This window comes from Crotalus tigris, unplaced genomic scaffold, assembly GCF_016545835.1.
Source record: "Crotalus tigris isolate CLP2741 ecotype Arizona unplaced genomic scaffold, ASM1654583v1 scf7180000018217.1405312, whole genome shotgun sequence".
Taxonomy (NCBI): domain Eukaryota; kingdom Metazoa; phylum Chordata; class Lepidosauria; order Squamata; family Viperidae; genus Crotalus; species Crotalus tigris.
In genome coordinates, this window is record NW_024096887.1 from 99,093 (window position 1) to 111,648 (window position 12,556).

Here is a 12,556-nt window from a genome sequence, read left to right on the forward strand (position 1 = left end):
GTTGAGAGCTGATTCCTCAGCTTTTCAGAATAGCTTCTTTTTGTTGCTCTGATCTCCCTTGTTAATACATTTCTGGCCTGATTGTTCAGCATTCTATCTCTTTGGCATAATGTAGCGGCTTAAGTTTAGATGTGAACCAAGACTTGTTGTTACTGGGTATTTGCAGGTTTCTGGTCGGCACCCATAGGTCTTCACAAAAACTAACATATGATGTTACACTATCTGTGTGTTCATGCAAGTCTGCAGAAGTATCTTCGAAAATGTTCTAATCTGTGAAATCAAGGCAAGCCTGTAGCTTTAACTTTCCTCCTCAGTCCAAGACGTCACTGATTTAATAGTTAGTTTTATGGTTTTAAGCCCACAGCCGCACGGCTTACAAGGCTTCCCAGGGCAGATGCCTGGGAGGCGAGGGCAGTGCCGGTAGAATGCACCTTCAGGCAAGGAGGAGAGCGGCATGGACAGGCGGAGGCAGCCAGGCGGCGCAAGCCTCCCCTGCTGCCTCCCTCCCTCCACCTGCCAGTCTGTGAGTATATAGCAGTGGTTCTCAACCTTCCTAATGCCGCGACCCTTTAATACAGTTCCTCATGTTGTGGTGACCCCCAACCCCCCATCCAGCTGGCCGGGGGGTATCAAAAACTTGACCCAAAAAAAAAAAAAGGAAAAAATGGGAAAGTATAGGTAGTCCTCGACTTACAACAATTCGCTTAGTGACTGTTTGAAGTTACAACAGAATTGAAAAAGCGAATTATGATCATTTTTCACATTTATGATTGTTGCAGCATCCCCAGGGTCATGTGATTTACATTCGAATGCTTGACAACTGATTCATACTTATGATGTTCAGTGTCCCAGGGTCACGTGATCAATGGCCAGGGGGCGTGGCCAGCTGATCACTCAGGTTGCAGAGTGCCTGTGGGAGGGAATCTGTGGGTCTCTGGGATGGGACTGGGGTGGGTGCCTGCCTTCCTTCCCTCCCTTCTCTCCCCTTGTCCCTTCCTTCCTTCTTTTCTTCCTTTCCTTCACCTCCCTCTTAGTCTCTTCCTCCTTCCCTCCCTCTCCCATTGTCCCTTCCTTCCTTTTCTTCCTTTCCTTCACCTCCCTTAGTCTCTTCCTCCTTCCCTCCCTCTTTCCCATTGTCCCTTCCTTCTTTCCTTCCTTTCCTTCATCTCCTTCTTAGTCTCTTCCTCCTTCCCTCCCTCTCTCCCATTATCCCTTCCTTCCTTCTTTCCTTCCTTTCCTTCTCCTCCCTTAGTCTCTTCCTCCTTCCCTCCCTCTCCCATTGTCCCTTCCTTCTTTCCTTCCTTTCCTTCGCCTCCCTTAGTCTCTTCCTCCTTCCCTTCCTCTTTCCCATTGTCCCTTCCTTCTTTCCTACCTTTCCTTCCCCTCCTTCTTAGTCCCTTAGTCCGTCCCTCCCTTCCTTCCTTCCTTCCCTCTTTGTCCCTTCCTTCCTTCCTTCCCTCCCTTCCATTGTTCCTTCCTTCCTTCCCTCTCTCATTGTCCCTTATTTCCCTCCCTCTTCATCCCTTCCGTCCTCCCCCCCTCTGTGCCCAGGAAGGGACAAGGGGAGGGGGACAGGCTGCCAGAGGCAGAGGAGAGCTCCGCCCAGCTCACTTGCTCAGCTTCGCCAGAAAACATGCCGCTTGCTAAGTTAGCAGAAGCCCCAGGATCAGCACCAGGCTATAGCTGATTCGCGCTTCTGCTAAATTAGTAAGCGGCATGTTTTCTAGCAAAGCTCGAGCAAGTTTGCTGGGCAGGAGCCAAGGAGAGCTGCTACAGCTGACCTGCTTCTTGGCTGCTCTGCAGAAGCGCGGATCAGCTGTAGAGGTTAGCCCCGATCCTGGACAAGAGGGAAGGAAGGAAGGATGGAAGGGACAAGGGGAAAGAGGGAGGGAAGGAGGGACAAAGAGGGAGGTTAAGGAAAGGAAGGAAGGAAGACAATGGGAGAGGGAGGGAAGGAGGAAGAGACCAAGAGGGAGGGAAGGAAAGGAAGTTCCAGCCAGCAGAGGCTTGGCAGCCGGGCTGCCGAGGAACAGAAGAGCGCAAAGCCAAGGAGAAGAAGGTGGCGGTTTCCTCTCAAAGAGTGCTCCTTTTCTCCACCCTTTCCCTGGGTTTGTGGGGAATTTCTCATCACCAACGCTGACAGGTGCTCCTTTGAGCCCGCTGCGAGCTTTCTCGCCCCCTTTGCTTCTCCCCCCCCCCCCCCGCTTTCGTGAGGATTGTGGTGCCCTTGGGAAGCCGATCGTGCTTTGAAGCTTAGGAGAGGAGGAGGAGTCCCTTCCTCCTTCCCTCCCTCTCTCCCTGTCAAGCCCTGGCGGGCTTGACATGAATGGGTGGAGGAGTCGAGGATGGGCGGGGTGGCAAAGGAGATGTGCGGCTGTCGCCAGACCTCCCGGCTGACAAGCGCAAGTTCGGGGGTCGCCAGCTGACGGGCGCAGGAATTGGTGCTGCGGCGGCCTCCCCTTCACTGACCTGCATGCACAAGAAGAAGTCAATCCGGTTGCTGCACAATGAGTCTCTGGGGAGGGCGGGGCCTTGCTCTGCGCCTGTGCTCTTCATGCGCTCCCTGCAGGGCACATTTGGTAGAGTTCGTGCAGACTGCCGCCAAGCAGCATATTTTCCACAAACAAGTGAGGTGGAGCGGAGGGGGGAAGGGAGAGAAGGCGGTTGACAAGCCCTACCTAAGACCATCGGAAATATGTGCTTTCTGATGGTCTTAAGCGACCCCTGTGAAAGGCTCATGCGACCCCAAAAGGGTTGCGACCCACAGGTTGAGAATTGCTGGTATATAGAGTATGGTAAGCACTTTCAATTGGATCATTAACAAGTCACCGACACAAATGATAAAACGCTGATGCAAAATTCACTCACTCTTCAGTTTTTAAAATATGTTTTTGTGGAAATACTATTTTGGAAAGACATTGAGAATATTATAAGCATTACAAAAGTACTATTAATGACAGGTGTTAGCTATTATTACCTTTCAATGGCTAATTCTTTGTTGGATATCTGCTTTATAGTGATGATAACCTTCTTCTCAAGGCCTTGCTTTAGTTTGAAGTAAAATTTCTCTCTGTCTTTTGGTACTGGACTAAAGAAGAATAACATACGTTCAACAGCAAACTCTAATAAAAATTCTGATAAAAATAAGTTCATCTACCTCATTAAAACTGAAGAACTTCAAAACTATCGGACCACAAAATAAAATGTTTTTACATATTGTAGGCAGCTCACTATCAAAAAGACTGTCTATTCCAACATTGCCTCTGGTTTCTAAAATCTTAAAAGTTTGGGAATATATAATCTATTTTCTAAACTATGATAAACTGATTTACTATCCATCAATCCTTGCATTTTGTTGCGAATATGTGCATTTTGAATTCCTTAGAGGATGGCAGGAAGCAATCTGAACAAATAGGCAAAATTAATTTACTTTCACAAGTTTAAATGACTTAGATTTTTTTGCCTCCACTATTTTGTCATTTTTTTTATTTACCTGAAATTTCCTTTACCATCATCTTCTTTGACCTCTAAAGAAACAGTGAATATGAATATATCACTGTCAGGACTTGAAACAATAGCATCCTTTACATTATCTGATGCCTGTTTGGAAGAACGTTTGAATGCTGTTGAAAAACTATACAAAATTCGGCTGACCTAAAAATAAACAGAGGATGAGAGAAGGGCATAAAAAATAATTTAGGGAGAAGAGAGAAAGTTTAACAAAATCAATAATTTATAATGCAAAATCCAAATGTACAACACTTGATATGTAAGTAATTATTTTACTTTTTACATATTATTATTTTTCAGAGAAAACACTAATTTGCAAATTTACAATTTGCCTTTCTTTAATAAGTCTTCCAATACTTGAACCTTAGAACAACAAAATGTATTTTATCAAATTAAGATGCCAAGCACAGCATAAATAATAGCTTAGTAATGAACTGAACAATAAACCACATCTATTTGCCATAAAAAAAAATCTGTCATCATAAACATTCTTGAGTAGTAATCTGAATTTAGGAAACATACAGTAATTGCTGATAAAATTATCTTTGTGCCCCTCTTTTAAAGCGAGATACTTATATTATATAACTATCCCAAAAATTCAAAGGGTATTCAGTTTAGTATGCCGTAATGTTCTTCCCACAGCAGTTTTGGATGGCTGGTGCAAAAAAATACTATATGAGTTGAGATTGTGTCCCTGCGGACAAGGGGTTATTGAAACTGCAGCTCATGTCCTACTATACTGTATTTTCTATAAGGATTCATATTACAACTCTTCACCTAATAAAATTTCTGGGAAATACTGATCTCTTCTATGTACAACTGCTGTTATTAGGCCACAACTGCTGTTATCTGGCACATCCCCATCCTTTTAGTCTTCTTTAAAAATCTGACTTTTCCCCCAAAAGCTGGAACAGGACAAGGTTGAAGTTCGGGGATTATATTGGTGGATGTATTGCAGTGTTAGTTGAGGTGCCTGGTTTTGGTTTATTCTTGTTTAGTTTTCATTATAGTTGTGAGCTGCTCAGAATTTATGTTACATAAGTGGGATGGTCATATAAGTGTTTTTAAAAAATAAGAAGCTTTGCTCACATTCTACAAAGAGATACAATAGACTAGTGAATCAGACTATCCCATCCATAACTTGTTATTTCAATTGTTGCTTTCTGAAACAATAATAACCATGCTTTCTACTTACTGCCTCTTTAATTTCACAAGAGAAGACATGAATCTGAAACTCCTCAGTGCCAGAGTAACTCTCAGTAAAGGCAAAGCAGTCACATTCCAAAGTCCCATTTTGCCCACGGACACAGAACAATACTTTGTAGATTGGGAAAGAAGCAATTTCTGTACTGCTGGACTGATCTATTATTCTAAATGAATTGAAAATTGAAGAAAATTGAAAAACCTTTGTAATCCTGTAAAAAATAATAATTTCTTTGCTATTTTTGATATCTATCCACTCTGGAAAATGTTTAAAGTATTCACAAAAAAGTATATTGCAATTTAAATATTTAAATGTTATTAAATTTCACAATACTGTAATATGTTGTTTTCAGTCACATGACAATACATATGCTGTTGTTCATTTTATCACTTATATTCTGAATAGATTTTAGTTCAATGGAGTTCATATTTACTATATGTGGAAATTCTTAACAGTATCTGAATATTTACAGTTTCATCACAACTGCTTTCTTTGACATGCATTTCAGCATTAAGATCATTTTCACAGTATACTATTTTTACTTTTATTTTCTTTCTTCACCCATTTTCTTCTTTTCTTTTATGCTTCGACTACTTACTAAAACTACAGATTGTTTGGATACAACTAAGGATAAAATTTAAAATATATAATTAAGAATTATAATCTGTGAAATTTCAAGACATAGTAACTATATCGACTGGTGAGATACTAGGGTATATAAACAACACAGCTGAAATCTCCATTAATTTCACTGAAAATATTTTATGTATATTTGAAGGCAAGGTATTAACCTTTACCATAATTGTTTTAGAGTATATACATTATGCCTCACAGAGATAGAGATATATATGAAGAAAAAATACAGAAGAGAAAGAAAAAAGGAAAAAAATAGGAATGTAATTACTTTCCTTCAATTTTTGACACCACAGTACCCCCTGAGATTTATCAGGGAAATAATGCAGAACCATCCTCCAGCATGTGTGTGATTTTCCTGTTTAATTTCTGCTAGTACATTAGCAGAAAGTAAGTTTTTACTGAATAAAGCCAAAAGCCCCATATAATCCATGTCACAGATTAGCATGGCAAAAAAGAGAACTAGCTCTCCTGGTAGCGACTTGTATCTAACATACATAACATAGTCTATAACTTAGTAGATGACATAATGTCATCAAGACCCCTGTTATTGATAACCTTCTCCTTCGTAGTTTTGTCCAATACAGTGTCAAATCTATCAAGTGATACTATACTGTATTTCACATTAAAACAAATATCCATATTTGAGGCAATATTTGAGGAACTTTGAAGAAAGATGAGAATTAGATATGGTCTTCAAAACACAAAACAAAGGATTCTACGGAGCAACTTGAAGTTCCTACAGGAGGAAGCAGGAATCCATTCCTGTCCTGTTCTTAAACTCATTTGGATACCTTGCATATACTCAATCGAAACATCCAGCTCACCTAACAGAACCATCTGGAATATTTGGTAAATAAAGAGTTACAGGAGATGGAGAATGATTTGAGTTTTTCAAAGTTGCCATGGCACACAAAGCCTCTGCTTCACTGCGGGGAGCAGAAACCTTCATACATCCAAGGTACAACAGTTTGTTGAATAATACACTATCCTCTTCTAAAGGTACAGTGAGAGAATGAGATGTTTGCAATGAAGATTCTGAAACAGAACACAATTCCACAATTAGATAATATTCATTGCAAAGTGTCACTCATAATGACAAAATCATAACTACAACAATGTTCTTGGGCTGCCTCTGAATTTGTTCCAATATTATAGCTTATTGTTGTATTAATATTCCTAAATTCCAAGTGCATAATGACCACAAAGAGTTATAACAATTTTAAGTTCCTTTTTGCTAAACTAAAGTACAGGTGGTCCTTGACTTAAAACTGATCTCTTAAAGACTGTTCAAAGTTACAGCGGACCCCCCCTAAAAGTTACTTACAGCCCAGCCCCATACTTACGGCCACTGCAACACCCCCACATTCATTTGCCCTTACGATCAACTGCAAGGATGCTGCAGTACCACCCCACCTATCTTCCCTCTCACCCACCCCCAACACTGGGTCCCTGCAAGCATTTCCCTCTCCGAATGACTCCCTGCTAGCTTTAGGTCTGACTCCCACCCCACCAAGCTTCACACACTCCTCCTCACTTAACTTCTGAAGAGCTCCAAAACCTTCCACAGCACTGGAACAGATCACTTTGTGTTCAGCTGGATGGCACAATTTTGGAAGCAGCTGTCATGTATCCAGGGACCAAACTGCATTCTGGTAGCTGTAAATTTTGCTGCCACTCCTGGAATCACACCATATGGCTACGCAATGAAGTGATCCATTCCAACACTCTGGAAGGCGTCAGAGCTCTTCAAAAAGAGGGGAGGAGGATGTTTGGCTGGTGAAGTGGGTATCAAGCCTAAGACCTGAGAGGACTCAGTGGCAGTGGGAAAAGGCCTGTGGGGACCCAAGGGGCAGGAATCAAAGCATGGTGTCTCTCAGGGAATGGGGGGGGGGGCTTAGGAGGCCTGGGCAGGCTGGCCTGTGCTAGTCTTCCAGGAGTCTCCCCCATCCCTAGGCAGCCCATGGCTCTATTAAATGACCTGTACTTTCATTTAATTATTATATTGGAGAGAGCAGGGATGGGGGGAATCATCAAGTGAGATGCTTCACTTAATGGCTGTCACAACATGCAACCATAATGGGTACATCCCATTACGGTTGTATCTCAAAAACTACCGGTAACTGTAATTTTAAAGGTACTGACAACTATCTGCAATATGTTTCAAGCAGCTTCCCTTCTAATATTTTTATGCTTCTTAAAACATGAAAATGATGTTAAAATAAATAAATGTAAAATTCAGCAAAATACATAAATGTAAAATTCAGCAATCATTATAGGAATAAGAACACGCATCATGAATGTTTTTATGTTTTCCTAAATATCTCCTTCACGGATACTGCCTTGTCGTGGCGAAGGGGCTTGTGTAACTCAAAGAAGCTATGAGCTATGCTGTGCAGGGCCACCCAAGATGGACAGGTCTTAGCAGAGAGTTCTGACAAAATGTGATCCACTGGAGAAGGAAATGGCAAACCACTCCAGTATCTCTGCCATGAAAACCCCATGGACAGTACCAAAAAGCAAAAAGATATGATGCTGGAAGATGAGCCCCTCAGGTCGGAAGGTGTCCAATATGCTACTGGGGAAGAGCAGAGGGCTAGTACTAGTAGTGCCAGAAAGAATGAAGCGACTAAGCCAAAGCCAAAAGGATGCTCAGCTGTGGATGCATCTGGTGGTGAAAAGAAAGTTCGATGCTGTAAAGATCTTTTCTCCATAGGAACCTGGAATGTAAGATCCATGAATCAAGGCAAGCTAGACGTGGTCAAACAAGAGATGACAAGACTGAACATCGACATCTTAGGAATCAGCGAACTAAAATGGACAGGAATGGGTGAATTTAACTCTGATGACCATCAGGTATACTACTGCGGGCAAGAATCCCTCAGAAAAAATGGAGTAGCCTTCATAATCAATAAAAGAGTAGGAAAAGCAATACTGGGATACAATCCCCAAAATGACAGAATGATCTCAGTTCGAATCCAAGGCAAACCATTCAATATCACAGTAGTCCAAATATATGCCCCAACCACTGGTGCTGAACAGGATGAAATTGACCAGTTCTATGAAGCCCTACAGAACCTTATAGAATTAACACCAAAAAATGATGTCCTTATCATCATGGGGGATTGGAATGCTAAAGTAGGAAGCCAAAAGATAACTGGAATAATAGGCAAGTTTGGCCTTGGAGTACAAAATGAAGCAGGGCACAAGCTGATAGAATTTTGTTAAGAGAATACGATGATCATAACAAACACTCTTTTCCAACAACCCAAGAGACATCAACAGACGGTCAACACAGAAATCAGACTGACTATGTGCTCTGCAGCCAAAGATGGAAAAGCTCTATACAGTCAGTAAGAAGACCAGGAGCTGACTGTGGCTCAGATAATGAGCTTCTCGTTGCAAAATTTAGACTTAAATTAAAGAAAGTAAGGAAAAGCACTAGGCCACTCAGGTATGAACTAAATTATATTCCTGATAAATATACAGTAGAGGTGACAAATAGATTTAAGGAATTAGATCTGATAGACAGAGTGCCTGAAGAACTATGGACGGAGGTTCGCAACATTGTACAAGAGATAGCAATTAAAACCATCCCAAAGAAAAAGAAATGCAAGAAAGCAAAATGGCTATCTGAGGAAGCTTTGCAAATAGCTGAGGAAAGAAGGGAAGCAAAAGGCAAAGGAGAAAGAGAAAGATACACCCAACTGAATGCAGAATTCCAGAGAATAGCTAGAAGAGATAAGAATACCTTCTTAAATGAACAGTGCAAAGAAATAGAAGAAAACAATAGAATAGAGAGGACCAGAGATCTCTTCAAGAAAATTGGAGATATGAAGGGAATGTTTCATGCATAGATGGGCATGATAAAGGACCAAAATGGCAGGGACCTAACAGAGGCAGAAGAGATTAAGAAGAGACGCAACCGGCTATTGGACAGAAGATTATAGAGACTGAATGAAAATTTTAGATAAGAAGTTTAAGTTTAAGTATTTTGTTTAGGTATTTAGAAGATTATTGAGATTGCGGGAGAAGTAAGATTTATAATGTTTTTGGAAAATGTCTTAAGTAATGTTTAAATATGTGTTCTGGGATAATAATATAAGTATGACATGAAAAGGTTTAGAGTATATTATAAAATGATGGATAATAATATAAATGATATGAAAAGAGTCTAGAGTATACCATAGTTTGTTTAAAGATTGGTTTCTTTTTTTTAATTATTATTATTCTTAAGAGAAGTTAATTTGTTTAATTAAATTTTAGATAAGAAGTTTAAATATAAGTATTTAGTTTAATTAATTAAATGAGTATCCAGTCCTAATGGTATAATGAATGTTTATATGCTTATTTTTGTGTTTTAGAGTAAAGAAAGAGGGAGATTAGATTAGATTTTATAGTGTAGGTATAGATATTTAAAGAAAGTAATGTTTAAATTGGTGTTTTGGTGATTTTTTATAGAATGATGGGTAATAATATAACTACAATATTAGAAAAGATTTAGAGTATATCATAATATGTGTCTAAAGCTTGTAATTATTATCTTTTAGAGAAGACAATTTGTTTAATTTAAGGTATTTAGATTTGTTCAGGATTTATATGTGTTTTAAGTTTTTTTTATCTCTTATCTTTTTTGAAAAATTTTAATTAAGCCTGTACTCAGCTCTGGGAAGGTTGAGGGAGGGTATGGGAGGTTTGGGGAGAAGGGGGAGGGTATGGGAGGGTGGGGGGTTTGGGGAAGGGATTTATTTTGTAAAATTCAAAAACTTTCAATAAAAAAAAATAAAAAATAAAAGAAGAGGTGGCAAAACTACACAGAAGAACTATACAAGAACAAGCTTAACGTCCCAGATAACCACAATGGGGTGGTCACTGACCTCGAGCCAGACATTCTAGAATGTGAAGTGAGATGGGCCTTAGGAAATATGAGCAATAACAAAGCTAGTGGAGGTGACAGTATTCCAGCTGAGTTATTCAAAATCTTAAAAGACGATGCAGTAAAAGTGCTACACTCAATTTGCCAGCAAATTTGGAAAACTCAACAGTGGCCACAGGATTGGAAAAGGTCAGTTTAATTCCAATTCCAAAGAAAGGCAATGCCAAAGAATGTTCAAACTATCGCACCATTGCACTCATTTCACATGCTAGTAAAGTTATGCTTAAAATCCTACAAGCTAGACTCCAGCAGTATGTGGATCAAGAACTACCAGAAGTACAGGCAGGATTTCGAAGAGGCAGAGGAGCTTGAGATCAAATTGCCAATATACAGTCAGGTCCAGAAATATTGGGACATCGATACAATTCGAATATCTTTGGTTCTATACACCACCACAATGGAGTTGAAATGAAACAAACACAATGTGCTTTAACTGCAGACTGACAGCTTTAATTTGAGGGTATGTACATCCAACTCAGGTGAACGGGGTAGAACTTACAGCAGTTTGCATATGTGCCTCCCACTTGTTAAGGGACCAAAGGTAATGGGACAATTGGCTTCTCAGCTGTTCCATGGCCAGGTGTGTGATATTCCCTCATTACCCCAATTACAATGTGCAGATAAAAGGCCCAGAGTTCATTTCAAATTTGCTATTTGCATTTGGAATCTGTTGCTGTCAACTCTCAAGATGAGATCCAAAGAGCTGTCACTATCAGTGAAGCAAGCCATCATTAGGCTGAAGAAACAAAACAAACCCATCAGAGAGATAGCAAGAACATTAGGCGTGGCCAAAACAACTGTTTGGAACATTCTCAAAAAGAAGGAACGCACCAGTGAGCTCAGCAACACCAAAAGACCCGGGAAACCATGGAAAATAACTGTGGTGGATGACCGAAGAATTCTTTCCCTGGTGAAGAAAACACCCTTCACAAGAGTTGGCCAGATCAAGAACACTCTCCAGGAAGTTAGGTATATGTGTGTCAAAGACAACAATCAAGAGAAGACTTCACCAGAGTGAATACAGAGGGTTCACCACAAGATGTAAACCATTGGTGAGCCTCAAAAACAGGAAGGCCAGATTAGAGTTTGCCAAACAACATCTAACAAAGCCTTCACAGTTCTGGAACAAGATCCTATGGACAGATGAGACCAAGATCAACTTATACCAGAGTGATGGGAAGAGAAGAGTATGGAGAAGGAAAGAAACTGCTCATGATCCTAAGCATACCACCTCATCAGTGAAGCATGGTGGTGGTAGTGTCATGGCGTGGGCATGTATGGCTACCAATGGAACTGGTTCTCTTGTATTTATTGATGATGTGACTGCTGACAAAAGCAGCAGGATGAATTCTGAAGTGTTTCGGGCAATATTATCTGCTCACATTCAGCCAAATGCTGCAGAACTCATTGGACGGCGCTTCACAGTGCAGATGGACAATGACCCAAAACATACTGCAAAAGCAACCAAAGAGTTTGTGAAAGAAGTGGAATGTTATGCAATGGCCAAGTCAATCACCTGACCTGAATCCCATTGAGCATGCATTTCACTTGCTGAAGACAAAACTGAAGGGAAAATGCCTCAAGAACAAGCAGGAATTGAAGACAGTTGTAGTAGAGGCCTGGCAGAGCATCACCAGGGATGAAACCCACCGTCTGGTGATGTCTATGCGTTCCAGACTTCAGGCTGTTATTGACTGCAAAAGATTTGCAACCAAGTATTAAGAAGGGAAAGTTTGATTTATGATTATTATTCTGTCCCATTACCTTTGGTCCCTTAACAAGTGGGAAGCACATATGCAAACTGCTGTAAGTCCTACCCCATTCACCTGAGTTGGATGTACATACCCTCAAATTAAAGCTGACAGTCTGCAGTTAAAGCACATTGTGTTTGTTTCATTCCAACTCTATTGTGGGGGTGTATAGAGCCAAAGATGTTCGAATTGTGTCAATGTCCCAATATTTCTGGACCTGGCTGTACGCTGGATCATGGAGAAAGCTAGGGAGTTCCAGAAAAACATCTACTTCTGCTTCATTGACTATGCTAAAGCCTTTGATTGTGTGGATCACAACAAACTGTGGCAAGTTCTTAAAGAGATGGGAGTACCAGACCATCTTATTTGTCTCTTGAGAAACCTATATGCAGGTTAAGAAGCAATAGTGAGAACTGGACACGAAAGCACTGATTGGTTCAAAATTGGGAAAGGAGTCCGGCAAGGCTGTATTCTTTTGCCCTGCCTATTTAACTTATATGCAGAGCACATCATGAGAAAGAC

General features: G+C 40.6%; 1 protein-coding gene across 7 annotated transcripts in view; it reads right to left on the reverse strand.

Moving 5' to 3' along the window:
- The window catches only part of LOC120310494 (rab GTPase-activating protein 1-like), an 87,759-nt gene that overhangs the window by 59,823 nt on the left and 15,380 nt on the right, over positions 1-12,556 (reverse strand). For all 7 annotated transcript variants that reach the window (XM_039348952.1, XM_039348948.1, XM_039348950.1 and 4 more), the window contains exons 3-6: positions 6,175-6,385; positions 4,706-4,880; positions 3,494-3,654; positions 2,978-3,088 (exon numbers count right to left, since the gene is read on the reverse strand). In XM_039348952.1, coding sequence (XP_039204886.1) covers positions 2,978-3,088; positions 3,494-3,654; positions 4,706-4,880; positions 6,175-6,385 — 658 coding nt within the window. The remainder of the gene's footprint in view (positions 1-2,977; positions 3,089-3,493; positions 3,655-4,705; positions 4,881-6,174; positions 6,386-12,556) is intronic.